This window comes from Lynx rufus, unplaced genomic scaffold, assembly GCF_022079265.1.
Source record: "Lynx rufus isolate CCGP_SWC_20201006 ecotype Redwood Valley unplaced genomic scaffold, mLynRuf1.p SCAF_5, whole genome shotgun sequence".
NCBI lineage: Eukaryota > Metazoa > Chordata > Mammalia > Carnivora > Felidae > Lynx > Lynx rufus.
In genome coordinates, this window is record NW_025814867.1 from 93533860 (window position 1) to 93546778 (window position 12919).

The 12919-nt window shown below is 41.4% G+C and overlaps 1 protein-coding gene across 1 annotated transcript in view; it reads right to left on the minus strand.

The window, feature by feature from the left end:
• Positions 1-12919, minus strand: part of ARHGAP31 (Rho GTPase activating protein 31) — a 113563-nt gene that overhangs the window by 28835 nt on the left and 71809 nt on the right. Inside the window, exons 4-6 of the mRNA XM_047099665.1 lie at positions 4494-4576; positions 3445-3552; positions 2161-2303 (exon numbers count right to left, since the gene is read on the minus strand). Of these exons, the coding sequence (XP_046955621.1) occupies positions 2161-2303; positions 3445-3552; positions 4494-4576 (334 nt within the window). The remainder of the gene's footprint in view (positions 1-2160; positions 2304-3444; positions 3553-4493; positions 4577-12919) is intronic.

A 12919-nucleotide genomic window follows, 5' to 3' on the forward strand; every position in this document is an offset into this window, starting at 1 on the left:
TATATATAACAGAAAATATACAAATACAAAATCATAGAAATTACAAAGTATCCAATATAAAGAAATGAGAAAAATTCTAATGGTTTCTTCCAACGCCTGTAGTTCAGTATCTTGGTCTTTGGTGTCCCCTCGGGTGGGGCACCCCACTTTGGAGACCACATTGGCTCTAGTCACACTGACCTATTTTTCTGTACTACTATGGGCCCCTTTCCACTTCAGAGCTTTTAGACTCTCTGTCCTTTGTGTTTGGAACATTCATCCCACAGATCCTCACATGACTGGTTCCTTTTGTCATAAGGTCTCAGTTCAAAGATCACCTCCTCAGAGATCATAAGTCCCCAGTAATTTATTGGTTGATTCAAAAGGATGGATGAATGAATGAATGGATGAATGCATATTCTCACCTACCTTCAAAAAGGATTTATATAGCTTACAATAATGGGAGATTTAAAGTAAAGATGAAGGAAACATTAGCCACTCCTAAGAATATAACCAAGAGAATTGGAAACATGTGTTCGCACAAAAACTTGTACATAAATGTTCACAGCAGCATTATTCATAATAACCAAAAAGTGGAAACAACCCAAATGGCCTCAACTGATGAATGGATAAACAAAATGTATATGCATACAGTGGGATATATATTATTCATCCTTAAAAAGGGATGAAATACTGATACATGCAAAAATATGGAAGAACCTTAGAGAACATATGCTAAGTGAAAGAAGTCAGTTACAAAAGACCACATGTTGTATGACTCCATTTATATAAAATGTCCAGAAGAGGCAAATCCCTAGAAATAGAAAGTAGATTCATGGTCGCCAGGGTCTCGGGGGAGAGCAAAATGTGCAGAGACTGCTTAATGTGTATGGGGTTTCTTTTTGGAGTGATGCAATGTTCTGAAATTAGATGGTGGTGACAGTTGCACAATTCTGTGAATACACTAAAAACCACTGAATTGTATACTTTAAAATGATTAAAATTGTGAATTTTATGCTATGTGAATTTTATCTCAATAAAAAAAATTTTTTTTGAGAAAGGTTTATAAACCACATAGAGGACAGGGTGGGGATGGGAACAATTATACCAGGAATTAAAATTTGATGTTAACTGCCATTGATTATTCTGATGGTTATACTTGTTTTCTCCAAATACATTAGCTGAACTAGCAAAGAATGCTTTAATCAGCTAACACAAATATTTTGCAGATAGGGTTCTCATATACCACGGATTCTCCAAGTGTGGCCCTGACCAGCAGCAGCACCATCACCTGAAAACTCACTACAAGTACAAATTCTCAGCAGCATTCCAGACATACTGAATCAGAAATTCTGGGGATGAGGTCCAGTAAACTGTGCTTTAACAGCCCTCCCTCCAGGTGATCGTGATGTATGCTAATGTTGGAAAACTCACACAAGTGGTGGTCACAGGCTTCTTGATCTAGATTTTTTAGTTTTACAAATTTGGCTCACAGGAGCTCAAGCAACATAAACCAATTCATCCCTAGGGTTCATTATGTCATTAGGAAATCATATTCTTGCATCTTATCACACCCAGCCTAAAATAGCTGTCTTTTTCGCCAACATAGCTACAGAGATCGATGCTAACTACTCTGCCTACGCATGCCCACAAGTACACACTCAGTTTTGTAAGCCTAGTGCCTGGTGCAGGGAAGAATAAAGTAAGCACTCATTAAATGCTTATGAAGGGAACACATTCTGAATATACACACGAGTATGAACATGCTGCCTCTTAACTCAAAAACTCCAAGATGAAGGCAGAAGTATCTTCCAAAATACCACATTGAAATTAAATTTGAAATAGAATAGTTAAAAGGGAGGAATGTTGCCTGTAGATAATAACCCAAAGGGTTTAATAACTAACTAAAACCAATGGGAGATCCAGTGCTGCATGCTGCATTCATGGGATAGGCCAGGTATGCAGCTGACCAGAAACACGCTACAGCCACCCACAGACGCATCTTGCTGCACGCAGACAAATGCACATGTATGCACGAACCCCAGACACTGACGCACAGAGCAGTCAGCACACATACACAGCCAACACTTGGAGCTAGAAGCTTAACTTATTATTGGGTCCCATGACTAAGGCAAGGAAGAAGGATGGCCTGGTGGCGAGTCTGCCAGACGGAGCCGTTACCATTGTTCTCCAAAGACCCAGGAGTGCCGTTGTTAAAGATTTGATCCACATGATTCAGTATGAACTCAATCACCACCTGCTGGACCCGAACTGCAAGGAAAGCAGCATCTCCATTGCAACCAGTGGCTTCGATCTCTTTGGACCTAAACAATGGACGAAAGACACTCAGTGAGTGAGTCTGCCCCATAACTGAAAGCAAGTAAGGGGAGCCAGTGGGCCTTTTGTACAAGCCCCATCTCCTAAATGTATATGCTTTGTTCATCTCTAGATTATTTTAACTACGTAAGACCTATTAAAAGGACTCTACAAAGTCTGTAAGGCCTAACACAATGAACAAACTTATTTTAAAAAAATTTTTTTAATGTTTATTTATTTTTGAGAGAGAGAGAGAGAGAGAAAGAGAGAGCAGGGGAGGGATAGAGAGAGAGAGGGAGTCACAGAATCTCAAGCAGGCTCTGAGCTGTCAACACAGAGCCCGACACAGGGCTCCAACCCATGAACCATGAGATCATGACGTGAGCCGAAGTTGGGATGCTTTACTGACTGAGCCACCCAGGCACTCCATGAACAAATTTAAAAACAGTTACCATGTATACCATGTATCATACATTGTTAGACTATAAACACTGTATTACTGAATATGCAGGAATATATTTTTTTCTTCACAGGATCTCCTTCCACCCCCATCCAATTGTGCTATGGGGCAGGTCATCATTTATGAAGCCACATGAAGCTGTGACCCCACCAAAACCAACAAAAGCCAATAAGCCCCAAAGACAAGAAAGGCCTTTTCAAGAAATTATAATATACAGACCCTTAACTTTAGCCACATCCTGATTATAGCCAGAAAATGCCTTTGGAACCCAGAGTTTCCAGGTTAGCAAGCAAAGAGCTCAGGCTGTGAAAATCACCTTTTTTTTTTTTTTTTAAAGTGTATTTATTTATTTTGAGAGAGACAGTGAGAGCAGGGGAGGGGCAGAGAGAGAGGGAGAGAGAGAGAATCCCAAGCAGGCCCTGCACTGTCAGTGCGGAGCCCTAGGAGGGGCTCGAGCCCACAAACTGTGAGATCATGGCCTGAGCCGAAAACCAAGAGTTGTATTCTTAACTGACTGAGCCACCCAGGCACCCCTAAAAACATCTTTAATTTACATGTGTTACACATGACCACTTAGCTACAGGTTTGTCTTCCAGTAGCTTCAGTGTTGAAGAATATGGTCTTTGTTTCAGTTGTTGGGCTGCCTTGAGCCCACTGGGGTGATGAGAAGGTGAGGTTGTGGTGGCTACCTGAGCAGGTTTGGTGCCCACACCAGGGCCAGGTTCCTGGCATGCATGTTGGTCTTGCTGCTGAAGGAGGCAATGTGGGCCAGGTGTCGAATCAGGTATTCCAAGGTCCTGTAATGGGTCATTTAAAAATTTTTTTTAACAAAATAAGAAACTTCAGTGCCTGTGCAAAGCCTGACGACTGGGTTTGGATTTAAGAGAGTCTAAATATTTCTATCTCATGAATTTTGGAGGAATATCAGGAAGGTAACAAGATTGATGGAAATAATTTTCTTCATCCTAGGCATGCTGGCCGAAGGTGGAGAAGGGGAATGGTTTTGTCAGAAGTCAGCTCAGGCCCTTGGAGAGCCAGAGACAGACCCGGGAATCACAGCACCCAGAGCCCGAGAGATATCAGTGGCTCCCTTGGCTTCCTTTTACGCAGGTCACCATTGCCACCACACAATCTTGAAACCGGCTCTTATCTCTGCCCCTTCTGTAATTACTCCAGCTACAGGTAACTTGGTTCTTGTTAGAGAGCTGACCTCATGGGTGAATAACATCTGTTATTATAGGAAGTTCTTTCTTATCCCACATCAGAATCTGTCCCCTTGTAAAAGAGGCTCAGAGAACATTGGGAAAGGTGGTTAGATGAGGGGCTAAACGGTGAAAACAAAATGGAAGGGTGAGCTGATGTGAGGGGTGGTACTGCTGAGCAAATAGAGAGAGCAGTCTGCCAAAAGTTCAAAAGGTACAGCCAAACCCTATTTAAAAATCATCCTGGTTTCCATAGATTTGTGTATACTATGAATCTGGGTAAGAACCTAGGCTATCACAGCCAGTGAGGCTGGCTTGTATGGCCAGAACGACTTCCTGTGAGACTCTGAGGGCTGCCCCTTCCTGTCAGTGTCCCTGGTCAGGCACCAACTCACTCTGATAAAGCTGACCTGCTCATCCACCTCAAAATGAAAGTCACTGTCCGCTGAACTTTTTCCCTTTTATGATGTCAGCCTGCTTCTTTGGTATTACACCTCTTTGAGAGGCTGTGGGCTTCTTTTACCAAGGATTCTTACCTGTAATGGGATGGGGGAAGCTCCTGGATAACATTTTGGATTCGGGCCAGTTGGCCTTCTTCCGGGCAATGAGACACGGCCTCCTGTGAAGAAGAACATGAAGTAGGCGAGTGAGTGCTTGAGAGGGTGGCCACCCACCTGCGTCTGCTGGCCTTCTTTAGGTTTCTGGCACTCCAGCCTCCCAACTAGGCCTAGAGATCGTCTTTCTAAGAAGCATGCTTTCCTAGTAAAAACAAACAACTAAAATCTGACAGTTCGTGATGCGAAGTATCTAACAGTGAGTGCGAGTGGGGACATGTGGACTGTTTAGGTCTCTGTGTGTCCTCAGAATGTTGTTGGGTATCTGGTAAAGATGCAGAATGCTGGGTGTGTGGTGTGGCAGAGAGAGTGACAGAGATTCACACTGGGAGAAGGAAAGAGAGACGTGGAGATGACAGGTGCGACTTGATGGTCTTGCCTGGACTTACTCTCTGGTTGTTTCCTGTGTGGGTATTTTGTTCTCCTGAGACAGGGAAACTGAAGGGACCTCATGAAAAAAGCTGAGTTTTTTTTTCTTTGTTCCTATTCCTGCTTCTGTTCTTGCTAGGACCTACACCCCCGCCTTACACATACCTTATAGAACAGGTAATGTATGTTCTCCTTGCAAAGGTCAAGGAGTTAATGATCTCTTTGGAGTCTTTCAGCATAAGAGATGACATCTAAAGAGTGACCAGGTGAGGTCATCACGACCATTTTCCAAGACCACTGACTCATCAATGCCCCTGGCTCTAGGGCATAAGTGACTTACGGAGAACACCTAAACACCTATCTTTGTTCCTGGATTACTGAGAAGACACACGCACTAGACAACCATCCTCAACAAAAACCCAGGCCCCAAGCAAAGATGACATTCACTCTTCTTTCCTTTCTGAGTCTCTGTGATACTCTCTCCATATCTACACTCTCTATGTCTTCGATAAACTCTACTCTCACTTCCTTTCGTTGTGAGTTTGATTTCCACCCTGTGAGAAGCCGAGGACAACCTTGGCTGGTCCCGTGAGCCCCCCTCTGGGTCCTTGGACCCAGCCATCCTGCATCATTCCTCTCGGCCCAGGGCCCTCAAGGAGAGGCAAGGGTATCAGTTAAGGCAGTGTGATCACAGGCTTGTTCAGAACTCCTGCACAATGTAGGCATCCCTGAGCAGATGCCCCTGTGCCTTGTCCTGAGAAACTGTTCTGCCTGTGCCCAGCCCCTTCCAGTGCGGTGGCTGAGTGCTCAAGCATGGGAGCAGTAGCTAAGTGCAAGGTCAATGGTAATCACATCTTTCTTTTTTTACTGAGGTACACTTTACATACATTAAAAATGTACAAATCTTAAGCTAGAGCTCCATGAATTCATTCATATGCACATACCCATGTACCCCCACCTAGATCAAGATACACCTTAAAGGGGGCTCCTGAGCTCATGTCAATCTTATGACCCTGAATTCACAGGCGTATGTAACTTACATAGTCTTGTGTTTCCTCCCAGTGCTAGAAACTTGCTTTACATTTGTATATAATAAAAAGTAAAATCAGGAAATGCATTCTTTAATTTGATAAATATTGCCCCCTGTAATACAACCAAAAATAAGTTCCTAAGTGTGGTGTGGTTTTCTTATATCCTTCACCTCGATTCAGATTTTAGGTGCTATTTTGTGCTTGTGAATAAAGGCTGAAGTTCAAATGCTCAGTAGTGAGAAGTTTTAAGCACAGAAAAGTAGAAGGAAATTAACTTTACTGGGCACTTTCTGTTATGCCACGCCCTATTTGAGGTCACACTTGCTGGGTCTGTTCTGTTCTAAATTAAAGAGTCCTAACTGGGGCCAGCCTGGACCTCCCAACTCCTTTACTTGTCTCCATTTTTTTCCCACAGAATTCACCACCATTACTTATACAATATAATGTACTTACTTATTAGGTTTATTGCTTATTGTCAGTCTCTCATGCTAGATATAAACTCTACAAGTGCAGGGATGTGATGAGTCCGTGTGCCTGGAGCAGGGCCTGGCACCCAGGAGGCACTCCCTCCATATTTATTGAACATCATGCCAGGGCTTTGTCAACCAAGTGGTTTCTTCCCCCCCTTCTTTTCTCTGCTCTCCCCTCTTAATTTAATTGAAATAAAACATACACAGAAACCAACTGTTTTAAAAGGCAATCAAAATTCTCTACATAGGAAAACTTGAGATTTTGTTTCCTGAGCATTGGTGGGAGAAATGAGGGTCCGGGAGGGTCACAGTCACAGGTGTCCCAATCTTCTGGTGGGTGTGCAAGCCTGAGAAGCGAGCCAGCATAAACACGATCTCTGTTGTAAACCTCAATTTTTGAGATAAGGAGGAGGTGGAGGGTGGGAACAAGAATAAGGCCTGGAGTAAGCACCTTGACATCTCTGCTCTTTCTGAGAAGTCATTTAGAAAGTAGATCTGTGGAGAAGACCCAGACTCCCAAGGCAGGGAGAACCTCATAAGGGAAGCCAAGGGAGAGAAGCTCCAGAGGAAGGAGGGACTGTGGAATGTAGTACGGGTCCTCCCACATTCTATCCTGCAAAGGGGGAGGGAGGGGTGGGAGGTCTCTTTTCCCCCCAGCGAACTTTGTAAAGTGCCCACACCCTCCTAAACCTGTGTCTGGGGAATAAAGGTGCAGGTCAATTTAACAGCCCTCATGGAAAGTTTCTTTGATATTTTAGGAAGCTGTTAGTCATCTTTGTTCTGAGAGGCTGGGCGGGCCCATCCCCTGATGCCTGTAAGTCCCATTTGGGGTTCTTGTTTATTTCATTGTTCACAGCCTCTCCCCATCCCATTCAGAAGCCCTCTAGATCCTGTAGTTTCTCCTGGAGGGTCCAGTCCTTGAAAACTTGTTTTTAGCACTCTTTATGTTTCCCCAGTAGGTTGGCAGAACCTACCACTGGGAAATTGGGGAAGGGGAGTTAAAACTCTGCCTATGCCAATTTTTTGCCTGAAAGAGAATTTCACTCAACTTTTGCCAAGCTAATCTGGCTAGCAATTAAATCTTAAAAGATTTAAGGATGAATCTGCGACTATTTGCTCTCTTCCAATCAGTATCAAGAAGACTGCTTCTCTGCCCTTTGTGGACTCCGTCCAAGACTAGACTCTCTCCCTTCTGGTGGGCCCCTTGCTCCTGTTTTATCTGTTTACCTGAACACCACCAGCACCCTTACTTACAGCTCACGTCCTGCTACCTCGCAGCCCTGTCACCATGGTGGGCAAACAACCCGTGCCTATCCTTTCCAACTGTAATCCAACTGCAACTCAGTATTGCCCTTGACTTTCCATCAATTATTTAAAAATCATTAAAAAGCCATTTTTATTATCTTAAAATATTTTAAGCTATTAGACTCCAAAGTAATTCATGCAATGATTTTATTTTTAAAAATATTTTTAATGTTTATTCATTTTTGAGAGAGTGAGAGCGTGGGTGTGTGTGTGTGTGTGTGTGTGTGTGTGTGTGAGCAGGGGAAGGGCAGAGAGAGAAAGAGAGGGAGACACAGAATACTAAGCAGGCTGCAGGCTCTGAGCTGTCAGCACAGAGCCCAACTTGAGCTCAAGCTAAGGAACCTCGAGATCATGACCTGAGCAGAAGTCAGATGCTTACCTGACTGAGCCACCCAGGTGCCCGGATGCACATGATTTTAAAAATGAAAGCATTCAAATGAATATACAGAATAAAGTCTTCCTCCCAGACACAGACCTTCAGAGGTTGTCTCCAGAGGCAACCAGTGTGTCCTTCCAGGCACTTGTTATTCCTTTCCATCTTTGTCACACATGTGGAACAAGCATGATTATGAAAGAGAACTTCAACTACCTCCGTCTGACCTCAGACTTTCAATTGATTTTCTTCTTTCCAGCTTATCTCTTAACTCAGGAAAAACACCCTGTGGGCAAAGCATCCCCTGATGGGGACAAAACTGCCCCTCAAGCAATAAGGACTGCCCTGAGTCAGCAAGATGGGAGTGACTGACCCCAGGACAAGGATCGGTTTGACCTTTACTACCTACGTGCCTGTACCCACCCACCTTTGCCCCACATTTTCCTTCTATAAACCTTGAAAGTATTCTCAGCACTTTGGAGACAGTCTTTGAGCCACGAGCTGCTGTCTTCCCAGTGTCGGCCTCTCTGAAATAATTCCTCTCTTGCTTCACCACCACTTGTCTCTGCCTTTGGGTTTTGTCAGCAGTGGTGGTGGAACCTGGTCTGTGTGGGACCTCCAGAGGCAGGTGCTCTTGTACCCCTGGGCCCTGGCTACAATTACATGACCTGTCCCATCTCCAATTTCTCCATGATCCTGCTTTGTCTGGGATTGAGGGGTTTCCTGGGACACAGGACTTCCAGTGTTAAAACTGGGGGAGTTCTAGGCAAACCAAGGGCAGCTGGCCACTGTCCCCCTTTGTAGCTATCTTGAGCTCACGGTCAGTCGGCTTTTGCCACACACTCGTTCCCCACCTCAAGTGGCATTTCAAATATGTGTGGATCCGCAAACCCGTCAGCAAACATTTACCAAGTAAACAGTGACAACATTTTCCAGCAGCTGGAGAGCAGGGAAAGGAAACATAATAATGAACAAAATAAACACTGTTTCTGTCCTCAGGAAGCTTAGGATTGAATGAGGGAGACTGATACACAAAAGAGTTATTTCAATATAAATTCAGTATAAAATTAAACACCTCCCCAAACTGCCTTCTCTAAAAATCCCAAATCAGCAACTTTTCTTTTGGGCGTGATAATTTTACCTGAATCAATCTGGTGAAGACTGAATTTTTCCTAAAATGAACTTTTTTTCCGATGCAAAGGAAATGTAATGTTGTAGGTTGAGCAATTGCTCCCAAAGATATCAGGTCCTAATCTCTGGAACCCATAAATGTTACTTTATTTGGGAAAGGAATCTTTGTAGATGCGATTAAGTTAAAGGTTTTGAGATGAGATGATCCTGGATTATCTCAATGGCCCTAAATGCAATCACAGCTACTCTTATAAGAGGGAGGCAGAGGGAGATCTGACCCAGAGAGAGAAGAGGGCAGTGCAGTCACAGAGGCAGAGATGGGAGTGATGTGTCCACAAGCCAAGGAGTGCCAGAAGCGAACAGAAGATGGGAGAGGTGAGGAACAGTTTCCCCTAGGCTCCCTGGAAGGAGCACAGCCCTGCACACACCTTGATGTCAGCTCAGTGAAACTAATTTCAGACTTCTGGGCTCTAGAACTGGGAGAGAACAAATTTCTGTTGTTTAAGCCACTAAGTTTGTGGTCATTTGTTACAGCAGCTATAGGAAACTAATATGTGATTAAAAATTAAAATATGAACAATGAGGGAATTATCATCACTTGCTATCCTACCATACAGACGTTAACTGCTGTTAACCTACTCACATGTGAAACATAAAAGAAGCAATCTGCCAGGACTTCCCAGCACCAAACATGAATACTGGCATCATTTCCTATTCACTTGCATATACTATTTTTTTTTCTCCATTTAACTTTATATTGTGGCCAATAAATACACTTAAGAAATGCAATCTTAAAAAAAAGAAAAAAGAAATGAGACTTTTCATGGCTACTCAGGATTAAAAATAGTAGATTTATTATCATTTATTTTAACTCATCCCTTATTGTTACACAGATACTCCCCAAATTTTGGTATTATAATATTGCAATGAAATATTTACAAGTCAATCATTTATGTACACATCTGATTATTATCTTAGAATGTAGTTCTAGAAATAGAGTTACTATATTAAAAATATGAGCATTTTAGGATTCTTGACAGTAATTTCAAATGACTTTCTGAGATATCCAGCCAGTTCACACTTCCAATAAAAAACCATACAAGAGCCACTGTCACCACAGGATCACCAGCATGAAATACTAATGTTAAAAAATTTTCTTTAATATGCAAATATATTTTTCTAATACATTTAATAATTTTTTTTTAATTAAAAAAATTTCTTAGGGGCATCAGGTTGGCTCAGTTGGTTAAGCATCCAACTTTGGTTCAGGTCATGACCTCACGGTTTGTGGGTTCAAGCCCCACATCAGGCTCTGTGCTGTTAGCCCAGAATCTGCTTATGATCCTCTGTCCCCCACCCACCCTCTGGCCTTCTCCTTCTTTCTCTCTCTCCTCTCAAAAATAAATAAACTTAAATACATAAATACATAAATAAATAAATAATTTTTTTTCACATTTCAAAACTGTCTACCTATATGACTTTTTAAAAAATGTTTATTTATTTTTGAGAAAGAGAAAGTGTGAGCAGGAGAGGGGCAGAGAGAGGGGGGGACAGAGGATCTGAAGCAGGCTCTGCACTGACAGCAGAGAGCTCACTGAGGGGCTTGAACTCAAGGACCAAAAGATCATTACCCGAGCCAAGGTGGGACACTTAACCGACTGAGCCATCCAGGTGCCCCATCTGACTTTTTTTTTTTTTAATTGAAGCACAGTTACACACAATGTTACATCAGTTTCGGGTCCATTTATAATTTTTTTTAAATTGTATTTCTTCTCTGCATTGTTTGTTGAGGTTCTTCACTCATTTGTTTAGCGGATGGCTTTTTTGTTATGTGGTTATTTATGGGTTTTTTCCCCTTTATTAATAGGTAGGATTCCATATAATTAAAGAATATTAATCTCCCATCATCTTTACTGTAGATGGTTTTTATAGTTGGCCATTTGCCTTTTAATTTTGTTAAGGTGTTTTTTACATAGGAAAAATGATTTATATGTAGTTTAGTTTGTTACATTTGTCTCTGCTGATCTTTTTCCCTTTGCTTTTGTTGTTAGAAAGACTTTCTTTACCCTAAAATCTGCTAAATGGTAAGAATGTAACTGGACTTTCCTCCTTTCCTAATAGTCAATTTTCCTACTACCATTGATTGAATTGTTCCTTTGTTACTCTGGGATGCTTTCTTTACTTCATATTAAGTTATTGAATGCTTGGGCCTATATAGGAGTTGTTAACTTTATTTTAAAATAGTATGGTACTTTTGAGACAGAATATTAAACCTTTCCTTCTATTTATTAGCTGTACAAACCCAGACAAGAGAGTCTCTGAGGCTCATCTGTAAGAGACTATAAAACCTACTTCATACAGTTATTATGAAGATTAAGTATAACATTTTAATAAGTTTATCAAGTTTATCATGTAGTAAGCACTCAATAAATAAGCCCATTAGTATAATTTCATTAATATTTTTCTAGTCCTATTATTCCATTGACATAGTATTCTACTTTAGCCGTGCAAGTGGGTTTAAATAAATCATTGTAAGAATTTGTGACACTGTTAACAGAGCTATTTCTATATTCCTGAAGAAGGTTTGCTTATATCATCATAATTTGTTATTGTGATCAAAGAAATTAGTTAAGTGATAAATTTTTCAACATAGTTAACTTCACTAAGGTCCTACCTATGTCGAAGTCAGTTGCACAGCAAAATACTTTTATTTTATTTTTTAGTGTTAGATTTCCCATGTTATATACCATGTTAGATCTAACAATACCATGTTAGATTTCCTGGAAATATGATGACAAGTTGACAATAATGTTGCTTTGGTATTACTGTGTTACTGTGGGAGAACAAAATGATTAGCAATGTTAGGGAATGAAAGTGAGAAGAGATAAATATAGATTTTGTTCTGAGCCTAAAAGCAAGATTTATGAAGAAACTGTATATCTAAAGTTTCCAGATAAGAATTTGGGGCACCTGTGCGGCTTAGTTGGTTAAGTGTCTGACTTCATCTCAGGTCATATCATGGTCTGTGGGTTTGAGCCCCACGTTGGGCTCTGTGCCTGGAGCCTGCTTTAGATTCTGTGTCTCCCTTGCTCTCTGCCCCTCCCCCACTCATTCTCTCTCTCTCTCTCTCTCTCTCTCTCTCTCTCTCTCAAAAATAAATAAACATTAAAATAAACTTAAAAAAAAGAATTCTTATCTATCCCCCAACTATCATAAAATTAAACTTAGTTAAAATAAATTAGACTCATTCTGTTCTTTAACATGATGATATTCTATTCTATCATATTCTAAGATGCACTATTATACTGAAAAGAGGATTAAAACCATGTAGAAAACAAACAATAAAGTCTTATGCACAAGTTAAAACAAAAATTAAATATATTTTTGGTTGATTCAGATTGCAAATAATTTAACAAATTAAAAATATCCAGTGTTGGTTGGTGAGGCTGCAGGGAAAGACCATTCTTATCTCTCTGGAGAACAATTTGGCAATACATCACAAAATTTTAACCTTGTTGTTTTTTTTTCACACCAGCAGCACATGGCACAATGGTCAAGGTAGAGTTCTGAGGACAGCTTCTGAGCTGAGACAATCCATGTTTCCATGGAAGATAAGGGGATTTAAAAAAACCGTTAATGTTTATTTTTGAGAGGGGGCAGGGGCAGAGA